Source organism: Coenobita brevimanus, chromosome 71 (assembly GCF_032717465.1).
Source record: "Coenobita brevimanus isolate Jiangsu-jjx chromosome 71, ASM3271746v2, whole genome shotgun sequence".
In the NCBI taxonomy this organism is placed as follows: Eukaryota; Metazoa; Arthropoda; class Malacostraca; order Decapoda; family Coenobitidae; genus Coenobita; species Coenobita brevimanus.
In genome coordinates, this window is record NC_137024.1 from 1,141,757 (window position 1) to 1,155,865 (window position 14,109).

Genomic DNA, 14,109 nt, shown 5'->3' on the forward strand with positions numbered 1-14,109 from the left:
CGAAGAACAGACTTAGCACGATTCCGGGCAGAAACGTAAAGATTATGTGATTCAGGGGTGGGTTGGCTCCGGTACCTTTTGTAGGCCTTCTCCTTGTTGCGGGCAGCATTAGAACAAGCGTGATTAAACCAAGGCTTTCTTGCGTTAGTCAAAGGATATGAGAAAGGAATGTATGCTTCCATGCCTGAGAGAATAACCTCCGTAATGCGCAAGGCACACTCAGATGGCTCACGGCCATGGAAGCAATAATCATTCCAGGGAAAATCAAAGAAGTACTGCCTGAGGGCCTCCCAGTCCGCAGCTCCAAAATGCCAGAGACGACGTTTCCCCTGGAGGGTCCGCAGGCCGTACTGGAGCGATAGGACAGGTTAAGGTAATAAGGTTGTGATCGGAGGAGCCCAACGGAGAGAAAAGATTAACAGAGTAAGCAGAAAGATTAGTTGTGAGGAAGAGGTCAAGTATGTTGGAGCTCTCTCCAAGGCGGTCAGGGATACGGGTAGGGTGCTGTACAAGCTGCTCTAGGTCATTAAGGATAGAAAAGATGTAGGCTTGTTCACCAGGTGGATCCGTGAAAGGAGAGGAGAGCCAAAGGTGGTGGTGAACATTGAAATCTCCAAGAATGGAGATTTCAGAGAAAGGAGAAATGGACAGAATGTGTTCCATCGTAGAAGTAAGATAGTCGAAGAATTTTTGATAGTCAGTAGAATTAGGGGATAAGTAAACAGCACAGATATATTTAGTCAGAGAATGACAGGAAAGCCGAAGCCAGAGAGTGGAGAATTCAGAAGAATCAAGTTCAGGAACACGAGAGCAAGATAAGTCGTTGCGTATGTATACACAACAGCCACCTTTGGCTTTGAAATGAGTATAGAGAAAGTAGGAGGATACAGAAAAGGGTTTGCTGTCAGTTGCCTCAGACAGCTGAGTCTCCGTGAGAAAAAGAAGGTGAGGTTTAGAGGAGGAGAGGTGGTGCTCAGCAGAGCGAAAGTTAGATGAAAGGCCACGAATGTTGCAGAAATGAAGAAGAAGAGAGTCAGACAGTGGTTCCAGGCACCTCGAGTCGTCACCGGGAGAGGGGCAGATGGCAGGGGCATTTATGGTCCCCCCCCCTGGGGACTCCGAGGCTGGGTGAATTGACGCCATTTTGGTAAATTTTGAATAGGAAGTGTAGTGTGTACTGTGCATGTAGTTTGGTGAAGATAGATAGAGAAATTTGTACTGGAGAGCATGCTGGCCTACTCTCTGTGTAACTGAGACACTGAAAAAGTTCAGCAAAGGGGGATGGTCAGGAACTAGTCCTGAGGGCTGATGAAACGGGAGCTCCAGCACTCCCTGTCATCAGCTTTCCATCCACCTCGGGAGTACTGCCCTGCTCGACTGGTGCTACAGTCTACTCCACGTGCATGCATATATATATATATTATATATATTATACACACATCCATCCATCATCTAATCCTACACTGCTCCATGAGGTGTGTAGGAGCCCGGAGCTAGGCACGCTGGACCTGACAATTAAGATGAGAGTGACCAGCCTCTCTCACCCCTGAGTGGCATTATGTGAGCAATAACCCCAACCATCCCTTGGATATTAACCTTCACCAGCTCAATCCGACTGGAGCGCCGCAATTATCCACTAAACCACCAGGCGCCATAATTTGGTTATATGGTTACCACCCAACGTAGTAAATGGTTTCCTGGTGTACAGGAAACCATTTGGCTTCTTCTGCATTGAATTTTTGTTATCCTGTTTTATGAATTATCACACCATGCATGCATGCACGCATGCATGCATACACATTAAAATTTACACAGCAGGTGAATGTAAATAGAGATAACTGCTCTGAAAAAAAAAAAAAAAATGAATAGAAAAAAAAAAAATCTTACTATCACATCCTCTTGTTGCAACTGTTTTAGTACAGCATCTATCTGAACTGATGGCAATTAACAGACACAGTCCAAATTATAAACAACAGAAGACCATATTCACTGCATTACGGTCTTTAGCTGATATAAAAACCCACTGACAAGTTCAGAAACCATATTAGATTAGATAACTGATGTTTTCAAGGATCTCATGAAATGCATCAGTGATCTGTTGAAATAATTCTGTATAAGTGTCACACCTGCAAACAGAGTTCTGTACTGAGTGCTACATATTATGTAACAACACACATCTCCACCAGGCTATCAAAAAGAGTGAGTTTAACTGAGGGACGGAGTTACCAGGGGTGGACACCACTACAAAATAACATGCATCACATACCTTACGCCAAAAACGGTCCAGCAAGAGATGCTAAAAGAGAGATCAGAATAATCAATACAACTGATGTGTGCATCTCCATACATGCACTACAATGTGCATTTCCTGTATTTTGTCTCAAAATGACAATATAATGTGCCTGACTTTCCCTAACACACCTATGGAGCTAAACACCTGAACAATTAACCCTCCCTAGGTCAGCATGGCTGGGATTCTGACCTTCTCAAATTATCCCAGAACTGAATATCTGAATGAATATCACAGTCTCCTACCTATCTTTGTTAAATGTTTTTAGGGGGGGGGGGGAAGCAGCACCTGATAAAAGAACCCCCTGCCATATTTCACTGGTCATACAACCATCACGGCTCTCATGCGTTGCATCACTGTAATGGCCCTGCACAGACCAATGCTAGTGGGTAATAACACCTGTTCTGTGCTTCTATCCTTTTAATATAAACCATATACAAATTTTAGTTGAATACTGACTTTTCAAGTAAAGAATTATTACCTTACTTCCTTTCCTCTCTTGACTCATTTATTAAATCAATAAAGGTTATATCTGTCAATAAACTTTCACTTATCTAAATTACAATTAAATTGTAATATGATATTAACAGTAATTTTAATTTTTTAACTACCAGACAATGTAAACCTCCTATGAAAGTGACACAATAAAATAAAGCAAAGGTTTTTCTACCAAGAGCTAGATTTTCTTTTTTATATACTGTTATAACAGGTGTAACTTTGAATGGTATGCTTCTGTGCAAAAGATATGATTTCACTGAAAGTACATGGAAAGAGGAGACAAGAATACTACTGTTTACATGAAAGCAGTGTAAAAAAAAAATAAAATAAAAATAATAATAATAATAATAATAGTAATAATAATAATCATCATCATCATGTAAATAACTCTCCAAAATACATTTCAGCTATGAGCACTTTTGATGGCTCAGCATATATTCCATATACACAAACAGTCGAGGTGACTCCTACACCTAACACTCACACGGCTGCATTATCATGTACGGCTGACATGGCTGTAAACAAAGGTACTGACCCTAACCAGCAATATCCTGCTGTTCATCCATCCATCCATCATCCAATCCTACGTTGCCCCATGAGGGGCGTAGGAGCCCGGGGCTAGGCAGTTGGTCCTGACATTTAAGATGAGAGTGACCAACCTCACTCCTTCCTGAGTGGCATTACGTGAGCAATAAACCCCAACCAACCTTTGGATATAAACCTTCACCGGTTCAATCAGATTAGAGCACAATAATTACCCATTAAACCACCAGGCGCCAAAATTTGGTTATATGATTACCACCCAGCATAGTAAATAGTTTCCTGGTGTACAGGAAACCATTTGGCTTGTCATTCAGTGTAGAGTCACCCATAGGCAGAAGGAAAAGGAAAGAATGAAGGAATGAAAGACAGAAGCGGGAGTGTAAAGTCACCCGTAGGCAGAAGGACGAGGAAAGAATGAAGGAAAGAAAGATAGAAGAAGATGGAAGGAAAGAAGGATGGAAGAGAGGACAGGGCAGACACCCGAGAGCAGCACTACATTGAGTGAGTGGATGGTGAATGCCCCCACCAACCACAATATCCTTCTGTTAATCCCTTCAATCCTATGATGTGTATATCTTATTTATTCTTGCCATCTCCAGGCAATTTTATTCAACTTAGAACAGACTTCTTGTATTGAAGGGGTTCATGTAGCCCACTGACATACTTTATGACCTATTTTGGTATATCACCACACAATTACAGTGAAGGTTTTTGAACTGGGAGGGGTAGATATAGCCTTCAGTAACCCACTTCAGTACAAGACAACTTTCCTACATCTTACAAAATCATCTGGAGGAAGCAGGAATAGAAGAGAAAAACACATCACTGGACTGATGGAGTTAAGATATATTCCATGCCCCAAGCCTGAAAAGTCTGTTCTAGCCTGAATGAAACAGTCAAGTGAAGGTAAGAATAAAAGGAAAAAGAGGATCCTCAGAATCTACAAGCTAAGCATGTACGGTGAGGGATAGTAAACACAGCAATGCCATGTAGATTCTGGTACGGTAGATACTACCAGCATTTAGTAAACCTGAGTTCAAGCTGAAATATTTCATTACATTTGAGCACTGGAAAAAACTGTCATATTACATTTTAAAGCACTTAAATAGAGAATATTCTACAATCATAAATTTCCTTGTAAAGGTTTACTGTGCACTGAACCCTTTCTACTGTACAGTTCAGAAATACTAAAATTAATACCGGTATCATAAAATTCTATGAGGACTCATGTGAAAAGATATATGTGGTATGGACAAATGAATTAGCTCAGACAGGCCTATGCATGAATTCTGAAGTGCACAAATTAATTAACTTTTTATAAATCTAAATGCTGAAAAATTAACAGAGAAAAGTACTGCTCATAATAGTATGTCAATAAAAAAGTGCACACCCATTTATATGAAATGAATAGTAACAATATTAAACCCTTAGCATCAAAACAATTATAAGAACATTGACAAAACTCACACTACTGGATTCCATGCATCCCTTTCTTGGGTTTGATGTCTGCTGGGGCTCGGCCTTGGTGCCAAACACGCAGCACAACATCGTGGCTGTCTGAACATCGCGCAGGGCTAGGTAGTGCTTCAAGCTGTGGGGATACATAACTCATTAAAAATCACATTTATATTTTATTAAATGAGGTTTATTTCCTACTGGTAGTGAGACACTCCCATGTGACTAATTACAACTATAATGAGTTCCGATGATCTTGAATTTGTCTCTCTTCTGTATTGTTTTTATTTTTTTCTTGGAAGGAACAGTTTGTGGGCCCCTGGCCTTTGCTTCCTTCTTCCTTGCATTAAAAAAAAAAAAAAAAAAAAAAAAAAAAAAAAAAAAAAAAAACCCTGACCGTTCGGAATCCAATTATTCACAGGACTCCTCAGATTCATTACCATGTTCACAGACATATATATTTAAGAATATATGGTACATATACTACTTCACTTTCCATGCAGATGCTTCAAGCACCTAAGGAGCAACTTCAAATACTCTAACCACAGAAACACAATGAACTATCCTGATATGGGCACATAGTCCTGGATAGAGGTATACTTACACCACTCTGCAGGGGTGCACCCAGGGGCAGGGCCACCGAGCCTGGCCCCCCCCCCACCCTTAGCTCCCTGGGTCCTTTAAAAATTTATATATATATATTTATTTCAATAACAGCAAAACATGAAAAACTGGCAAATGGGGCCCCCCTCTTAGAAAATTCCTGGGTGCGTCCCTGCCAATACGCAAGAGAAAATAAAAAGATACATTGAGCTACCACTGGGCAGCAGGAGTTGTTGCTGGCTAGTTACATGTCTTGGCAACATCCACAACTTTCCAGACTTGGCACCTAAACCCTGTCTCCTGAGGTGTTACTGGTGTCACACTAAGGTTTCCTGTGTGACTACAGTATTTCTGTGGGTTTTATCGCTGTTGGCAGTGACATTAAGACCTATAATAATGATATTAAATACCAAAATCAGTTCATGTAGACCAGCAAATTAACAGGTCATATTTCTGTACCCAACTGTCATCCTCAATCCTCTCCACATGCCCAAACCATCTCAATCTATCCTTCCTCATCACAACATCAATACACTCTAATCCCCATCCCTTCTCTCTACCCTTCAATCGTAATCCTCACATTCAAGGACGCACTGCACATCCATCTAATCATTGTTGTTTCTGTACATTTGAGCCTATGAATATCCTCTTCCTTTACTGTCCACATCTCACTACCATACAATATTACACTCCTAACACATGCCACATACAAAGATCCCTTAGCACGGTGGGAGAGCCCTCTCAATGTCAGAAGGGACAACAGCTCCCTGAATGTCCTCCAATCACTCCTTACCCTTGCCACAGAGCTAGCTCCAGCCCCACCTCCAGCACACAACATTTCCCAAGTAATAAACATCTTCCATAAACCGAAGATATTCACCACTAAGATCAATCCTTTCATAAGTGACACTCTATACAGCATCTCCAAGTACACACTATGGTGCCAACTGTGCTATATACCGGTAATCCATTTCAAACACTGTATTTACAGTATTATACTGTACTGCATTATTATTATTATTATTATTATTACTACATCATCATTACAGTATTATGTGGTAATTAACAAATTGAAAGCACATGCAATTTTATCCACACAAAAAGCAAAAAATTAAAATGTCAACAAACATGGAGTTGATGAGTTTGCGTCCAAGAGGATGGTGTGGCCAGGGGTGGTCTGAGAACTCTGAGGGGTTGGTATCCATGCCGGGGCCCAGTGATGCAGTGTATGCAGCCAATGACCACACCTAATAACAAATCCCTCACACATTATACAGATTTACAACATGAGTGATGCTTTAGTGACCCCAATTTCAAATTCATCTGATACTTACAGAACTATCAGTCATTTAATCCTTACAACTAGTATGCAAATAACTGGAAGGAATGAGGGTAAAAAGCAATTAAACTTTACAGGCGAGAGGTCTTTTCTTAACATTAGAAAAAAACATTAACTAACTAAATAAAGCTGATGGAGCATAAGAAATTATTTCTAACTACTACAGTCCATGGTAGTCTTTCTTAAGCTGAGTGAAATTAACTGATGTTTTCCAGAAAAAAAAGTATTCTGTAACTGTTTCTGCTTCTTAGTAAGACTTCCCAGCCTCTAAATGAATCTGATCAGCATTTAAAAAAAATATTAAAAAAAAAAAATAAATAAAGTTGATGAAAGCACTAAGAGTGGAGGGTGGCACCACACTCTAACGCTCGCTTTGACCCATGACCTCCAGCTTTGATTGACCTGCACCAAAACTGAAACAACAACATCCAGTCCCATTGTGCCTACACAAACAGTAGCATAGGGATCACTTCTTCCTCTCCTCACATAGCTACAATGCATGTGGCAAGTCTGATTCAAAATGAATCTGTCATTCATAAGATAATGCAGTGTCTTGAAATCTGACCTTGACCTGTTACCTTGACATATGACTGATCAGCACCATAAGTTAATCACTTATTTCCAGACCACAAAATTTATGTGCACATAATCAAAAAGGCATCTTTACTGAGGTGATTTATGGTTTCACAATGAAGACTGCTGCTGTTAGCATTTTCTTCCTAATACAAACTGTTTTGAATGGCAGCTTTTAATATACCAGTATGCTGTATACTTGTCATACTTTATTCATTCTTAATAGTAAAAACAGGCATACATATAACTAAAAAGTGACTGAAGAACATTTTCAAGTGGTTCATCCATGGTTTCAATACATAAAAACAGGAAAGTGTAAAGAAACTTTTTGGACTGTGTGTACTGGTTTTAATCCAAAGTGAATCAGACATCCATGAGTTATTTTTAACACAGATACACACATGGAAATAAGACTTGATCACAACAGTTACACCTTTTGCATCACTAAAAATAATAAATGATAGAACAGGTATTATACAGTTAGGGAAATAAGTCCCTTTCTATGGTTAAGTGAATGCATTAGAGAAAGGCTGAACCATCCATGACATGCATTAACTGAGATATGCATTTTGTTATGTTTGACGGGTTGTAAATAATCTTCAGACAAAACTGAGAAGTTGGCTGATTCCCAAGAAACAGTTAAACCAACATCTCTCCCCTTTCTCCCTACCTCCTGAATGAAAGATGGTGGACTGCAGGTAAAGGTAAACTTCAGCATGCAGTCCACAGGGATCATGTCTAGATGAGCTTGGAGCTACAATAACACCAACAATGAAATTAAATGTGAACTTCAGTTTGCAAGGTACAAACTTACCTGTACTAGATCTTTACGTCCAACTGCTGCTGCTGCATCTCTGTTGCGTGTACACGTCCCTACAATGTCGTGTTCATCTAACCTGTCACATAAACGAAATATTATCACGTGCAATATTAAAATTTCCCCCTTTTGGGAGATGGGGATGGCACTGGCAGATGTTCATATAACTGGAGAGTGGTACTGCCACATGTAAGGTTTCTCCCGGTACCACAACTGTGTTTTTTGTACAGATACTGTGAACAGGTTTTGGCCCCCCTAGAGGCCAAAACTGGTGTATCTTCATAATAAATATATTTTCAATATTGGAACATTGTACTCCCTTTTCACCTAAAGCATCATTATTAATACTACATATTAATTTACAGTTTTAGATACTTACACATATGAAGCTCCAAGTTCCCTTGAGAGGGGCATGAGGCACTTGACATCATAGATCACAACACTGCCAGCCTTGAATGAGCGTCCTCTCTCCTCTTCACTCCGTCCTCGCTTGCTCTTCACTTTCTGCCAACAACATTACCATCATCATCATCTCATCATCATCCTAACCCTACTCCCAAATTTCACAGAAGAAGGATGGGGTAGGATCCTGGGACATGGAAATACAGATTACAAGAGGGTATCAAGAGAGTGCCCAGTGAAACACATCACCTTTCTTTCTTGAGCCATTCTATTCACCATTTCTGTAACATGCTTTCCTCTCTTTTCAGTAACTGCATAGAGATACTTCGGTAAAAAAAAAAAATGTTTGCCCATTTTCATTTATTACACAACCACACATCATTTACCTTCCAATCAGAAGACTTTCCTGCTCAATGTCTTTCATCACATCTTTTTATTTTCCTTTATCCTCCACAGCCAATGCAACTCGCATTCCATAACAGCTTTACTTCCACTGCTCTCACTCTCAACTTACCAAACCCAGGTCATACAGGTCCCACACCCATATATTGTACTGATTGTGGCACTAACATAGATTCATGTAGTATTCTTGCAGTTTCTGTATTCAGTTCAAAAATGGAAAATGTACAGTTCCGTGGCAAAGAAAAAGAAAAATGCTTTTCTGATTAACTGCCACATAAGATGCATACATAAATAATTAGTAGCAGAATGTTCATAATCAATTAAAATACTTCTTAACAATTACATACCTAAACTTTATTTTGTTACCTTGTCTTGATAATAATAGTTTGATATGGAAATGCTCTGGTCTGTTGATGGGCTGGGACTTGAGTACAGATAACTGTACTGTGGTGAGGTAGGGACGGTGGCAGAGATCTGAGGCAGCACATTAGTGATGTAGGCCCCTAATGCAGAAAGGGAGCGTGGTGTTGAGGATTCTGTACGAGATGATCCTTTCTTTAGGAATGTTGGCCGGGCAAAGCAAACTAGTATACCTGGAAGATGGAAGGAAAAAAAAAATGATGTAAGCCTCTTATTCCACGTCTTCTATTATTCTAGCATTCTATTACTGGTCTTCCAGCTTGGCTCTGGAAAAAAAAAAAAAAAAGTATGATTTCCATGACAACACTTCACACATAAAGTATATTACCAGTAATGCAAAAAATGAGAACGAATTGGCACATCCAGAGCATGTGTCTGGTTCAAAGAAGATAGACACCCCTGACCTGCATGGTCTTGGATCACCCTTGGGCAAAGTGTAGCACCCATTAGCTTGAAAAAAAAAGCTGTACCCTACTTCTTCATTCACGTTTATCATTCTTTCTCTGTGTTTGCCCTCCTCTCTTCTTATTTCTCCCATCATTCCTGCCAACCTTAATTTCTCTTCTTACCACTTCAGGTAGTTCTACACTAAGTGACAAGACTAATGGTGTTCAGGTACCCAGCACACCATTTACAATGTTGGGGGAGGCGGTGGCTGAATCGGTAGAGAGGCGGCCTGCAGTCCTGTTGGACCCAGGTTCGAATCCCGGCTGGGGCAGGGAACAGTTTCAGGATTTGAATTTCATAAAAGCAGACTTTCCTGATCTACCAGATGACCCGCCGACATGTCATAAAAGTACCCCCGCTAATACCAATGCACCAGTCCTGTATGAGACAGCCCTAGCATGTATTCAATATGGACGGTGGGTGTTAGCGCCGAAGTGGTGACATGTAGAGAGGTGTATGGTATGTAGGAGGACTACTGGGCCTTGAGTGCAGGCTGTGAAGCCTATGCCCAGAGTCGGACACAAAAAAAAAAAAAAAAAAAAAAAAAAAACATAATCCAAATAACAGGGTGATGTGGAGACTGCTATGATGCCCCTGTTAACTGGGAGGAGACACACAAATGCAGCATCCATCGGTAACCAAACATACAAACTCTTGCAGTCCTTTGCTGTGGTGAGACATTGTCTACTGCAAGGGAACAGTTCATTGCATCGGAGAGCCCTCCAGCAGCAGTTGCTTGCCTGTGGCTGATGGATCTGTTCAACCAGACATCTTGAAGTTACTCAAACACAACCATAACAACAAGAACAACATCAAAAACAACAACAGTGGCAACAACAACTGATTCTAATTCTGGGACATCCTTTTCAGCTAAAAATGTTCAATTTTTACTTTTAATAATAACCCAGGAAGGAAAACATATGTTAATATTTTTTGAGATGCTGAAGTGAAAAGAAGTAAGTAATATATGCATAAAATAAGGGCAGTGCTAAGAGTAATGTGAAAGTAGCCTGGCCTAGTAAGTCTGTACTGTTACAAAGTTTAGTGTACGTTACCTAAAGTGTCTTTTTTCATTACTGTACATGATTGATATTCATCTACAATGGCTTATAGTTACAACATATGATGCTTTAGGTGGTTAAGAGGTTGGCTTTGGACCTGAATGGGAGAAAAGTATATCCCCAAAGGACCAAATGGGACCAAACCAACACAGACCTATTCCACCAATGCTATGCAGTGTTTGCTTAATAATTTTACAAGCACAACAATGATTATGTGAGGGACAGCTGTACAATATATGGCAGAAGCTGAACAATTATTAATTATGAAGCTAACCTGCACTGGAGAACCTTGCCCCAGAAGTTCTTGGGAAGGGCACTCGGTGGTCCTGATAGCTGCCATATACTTGGCCTGGGTACCCACTGCTTAGCTGAGTCTCCACTGAACTCACTCTCTCATCTCCCTGCCAAAACCAACATTATAACAGAGCACAGCAGTACCCTTGTGTTAATGAAGAAGCTGCAAATGTACAGAAAGAGAAACAAGTATCTTCTCAAAGTCTGATGAATACATAGCAGAAAAACTGAAGCATCTGCAACAAGTAGCAGCAGAGATAGAGTTTTCACTGCGCTTTGCCAGTTGTAAATATTCTTCAAATGAAATTGGGAAGATATTTATTTCTTTGACTGTACAACCATAAGCAAAGTTTCCCAACAATCCTCTGCCAGGATTGTGTCATCCCTTCCATATTTCTCATTCCTCTCCAGACAAGAGAGATTATACTTTTTTTTTTTTTTTTTTTTTTTTTGTACTGTTACCATGTAAAGATAGTTCATGTAACACCTTACACTGGCAAACTTTACTTATGACTGTACACCTTTAACCTCTTGAATCTGGTGGTCTTCTTCCAGCCTATTCAAATACAATGGCCTCTATTTCATAATTTCCTTCCTGGTGCTCATTCATGCCTTTAACCACCTTTGAAGAGAATTTTCAAACTGGAGGGGTAGGTTACAGCCCTAATTAGATAAACTGTCGAGTAAAGGCAATAATAAAAAAAATACATTATGAGACTGAAGGAATATACAAAATACATAGTGATGTGTGGAGGAAGAAACTGCTGTACGTACTGCCTAACCACCTTCAGTGTGATGGCACTGAATATATTTTTATTTCATTCTTGCTACAACCAGATTATTTTATTCCAATTTGGACAGACCTCTATCAGTGATATGGTTAATGAAGGATATTACCTAACTCCTCCACTTCAAACACTTTCCAAAGCTGAATAAAATATACTGATGATGGACAGATGCCTTCTGTGAGTGAAGTGTAATTTGCACCAACATATGTGAACTGTAAATAAAGTATCCATAATTTTCTTTAATGACACATGCCCTTAACCATCCGCTGCTGGGCTCCCTGCACCCTATCCCCCTTCCCACACCCGTGCTTATTTTCATAATTTGGATTTTCCATTTTTATTTTTTTCACCATCCACTCACTTGATGTAGTGCTGGTCTCAGATGTCTACCCTTTCCTCTCCTCCATCCTTCTTTCCTTCCATCTTCTTCTGTCTTTCTTTCCTCGTCCTTCTGCCTATGGTTGACTTTACACTCCCTCTTCTGTCTTTCTTTCCTCTTCCTTCTGCCTTTGGGTGACTACACTGAGTGACAAGCCAGATGGTTTCCTGTCCACCAGAAAACCATTTACCATGCTGGGTGTTAACCATATAGCCTAATTTTGGCGCCTGGTGGTTTAGTGGGTAATGAAGGCGCTTCAGTCGGATTGAGCCTGTTTAGGTTCATATCCAAGGGATGGTTGGGGTTTATTGCTCACGTGGTGCCACTCAGGGATGAATGAGGCTGATCACTCTCATCTTAAATATCAGGACCAACTTGCCTAGCCCAGGGCTCCTACGCTTCTCATAAGGCAACGTAGGATTTGATGATGAAAGATGATGATGATCAATCACAAATGATACAAACACACACAAAAAGCGTGCACTTACCCTCTGCTGGCGTATACCTCTGCTAGTATGTGGGTGGCTGACTGGAATCAGTATAAGTGTACCGTGCCTCTTGAGGTGCCTCTCCCTCAATTTCCCTCCCATGCCCCACATCTGTCCCAGCTAGCCTCTCCCCGTACCCTCAGGTGCACGAGAGAGCCTGCCATACCACTCTCAGTGAATCTAGTACACTTTTAAGTTGAAACATGTCCGCGATATATGAAAATGTCCTCAGACATGAACTGGCATCAGGGGGTTAAGTTGATGCCCATTACTGTTTCCCTTGGCAAAAAAAAAAAATAAATAAATAAATAAATAATAATAAAAATAATAATAATAATAATAATCATTATCATCATCATCAACATTATCATCTTCATCGTCATCTAATCCTGTGTTGCCGGATGAGGACCACAGAAGCCTGGGATTATACAAGTTGGTCCTGACATTTAAGATGACAGTGACCAAACTCACACATCCCTGAGTGGCATTACATGAGCACTAAACCCCAACCATCCCTTGGATATAAACCTGCACAGGCTCAATCTGATTGGAGTGCCATAATTACCCACTAAACCACTAGGCACCATAATTTGGTTGCAGGGTTACCACCCACTGTACAAAATGGTTTCCTGGTGTACAGGAAACCATTTGGTTGGCACTCAATGTAGAGTCACCCAGAGACAGAAGGAAGAGGAAAGAATGAAAGAAAGAAAGACAGAAGAGGAAGAAAAGAGAGAAGGGAGGAAGAGAGAAATGGACAGCCATAATAATTCACAGGACTTGCACCAAACCATTCACTCAGATCACCCATTAATCCCTTCACTCCAAGGATGTGGTACTGGAGAGGGATGCCTTCATGTGTTGGCACTGATACAGCTTGGTGGTGGAGCTGCCCAGCTACACAAACGTCCCTCATCTACTTCCACATCTCTCAAAAGGAGGATGGTGACTTGCTCCAGAAGGAAGGCAATTTCAGCCTGCAGACCACCAGGTTTATGTTTCAGATGAACCTGGGGCTACAACTACTAAACCACCACCACCACTGCCATCACCACCACCATCACTACACACTACTATTACTACTACCACTACTCCAAGAATATATTATTGAATTCCTGCTACATTCTGGCAACTCTGTTCAGGTTAGGGGAGATGCCGTGCAATGAATGATTAACTGAAGGCCATCAAATCCCTCAGCTTGAAAAATCTCTCCTACTCTGAACAAAATCATTTCAAGATAGCAAAAATAAAATATGCACCACTGGACTGACGAGGTTAAATACAGTACACATAACTCCTCAGCATGTCTT

The 14,109-nt window shown here is 40.5% G+C and overlaps 1 protein-coding gene across 1 annotated transcript in view; it reads right to left on the reverse strand.

Moving 5' to 3' along the window:
- Positions 1–14,109, reverse strand: part of Wdr59 (WD repeat domain 59) — a 68,863-nt gene that overhangs the window by 22,970 nt on the left and 31,784 nt on the right. Inside the window, exons 14-19 of the mRNA XM_080277686.1 lie at positions 11,125–11,251; positions 9,289–9,515; positions 8,498–8,622; positions 8,116–8,197; positions 6,518–6,636; positions 4,799–4,922 (exon numbers count right to left, since the gene is read on the reverse strand). Of these exons, the coding sequence (XP_080133812.1) occupies positions 4,799–4,922; positions 6,518–6,636; positions 8,116–8,197; positions 8,498–8,622; positions 9,289–9,515; positions 11,125–11,251 (804 nt within the window). The remainder of the gene's footprint in view (positions 1–4,798; positions 4,923–6,517; positions 6,637–8,115; positions 8,198–8,497; positions 8,623–9,288; positions 9,516–11,124; positions 11,252–14,109) is intronic.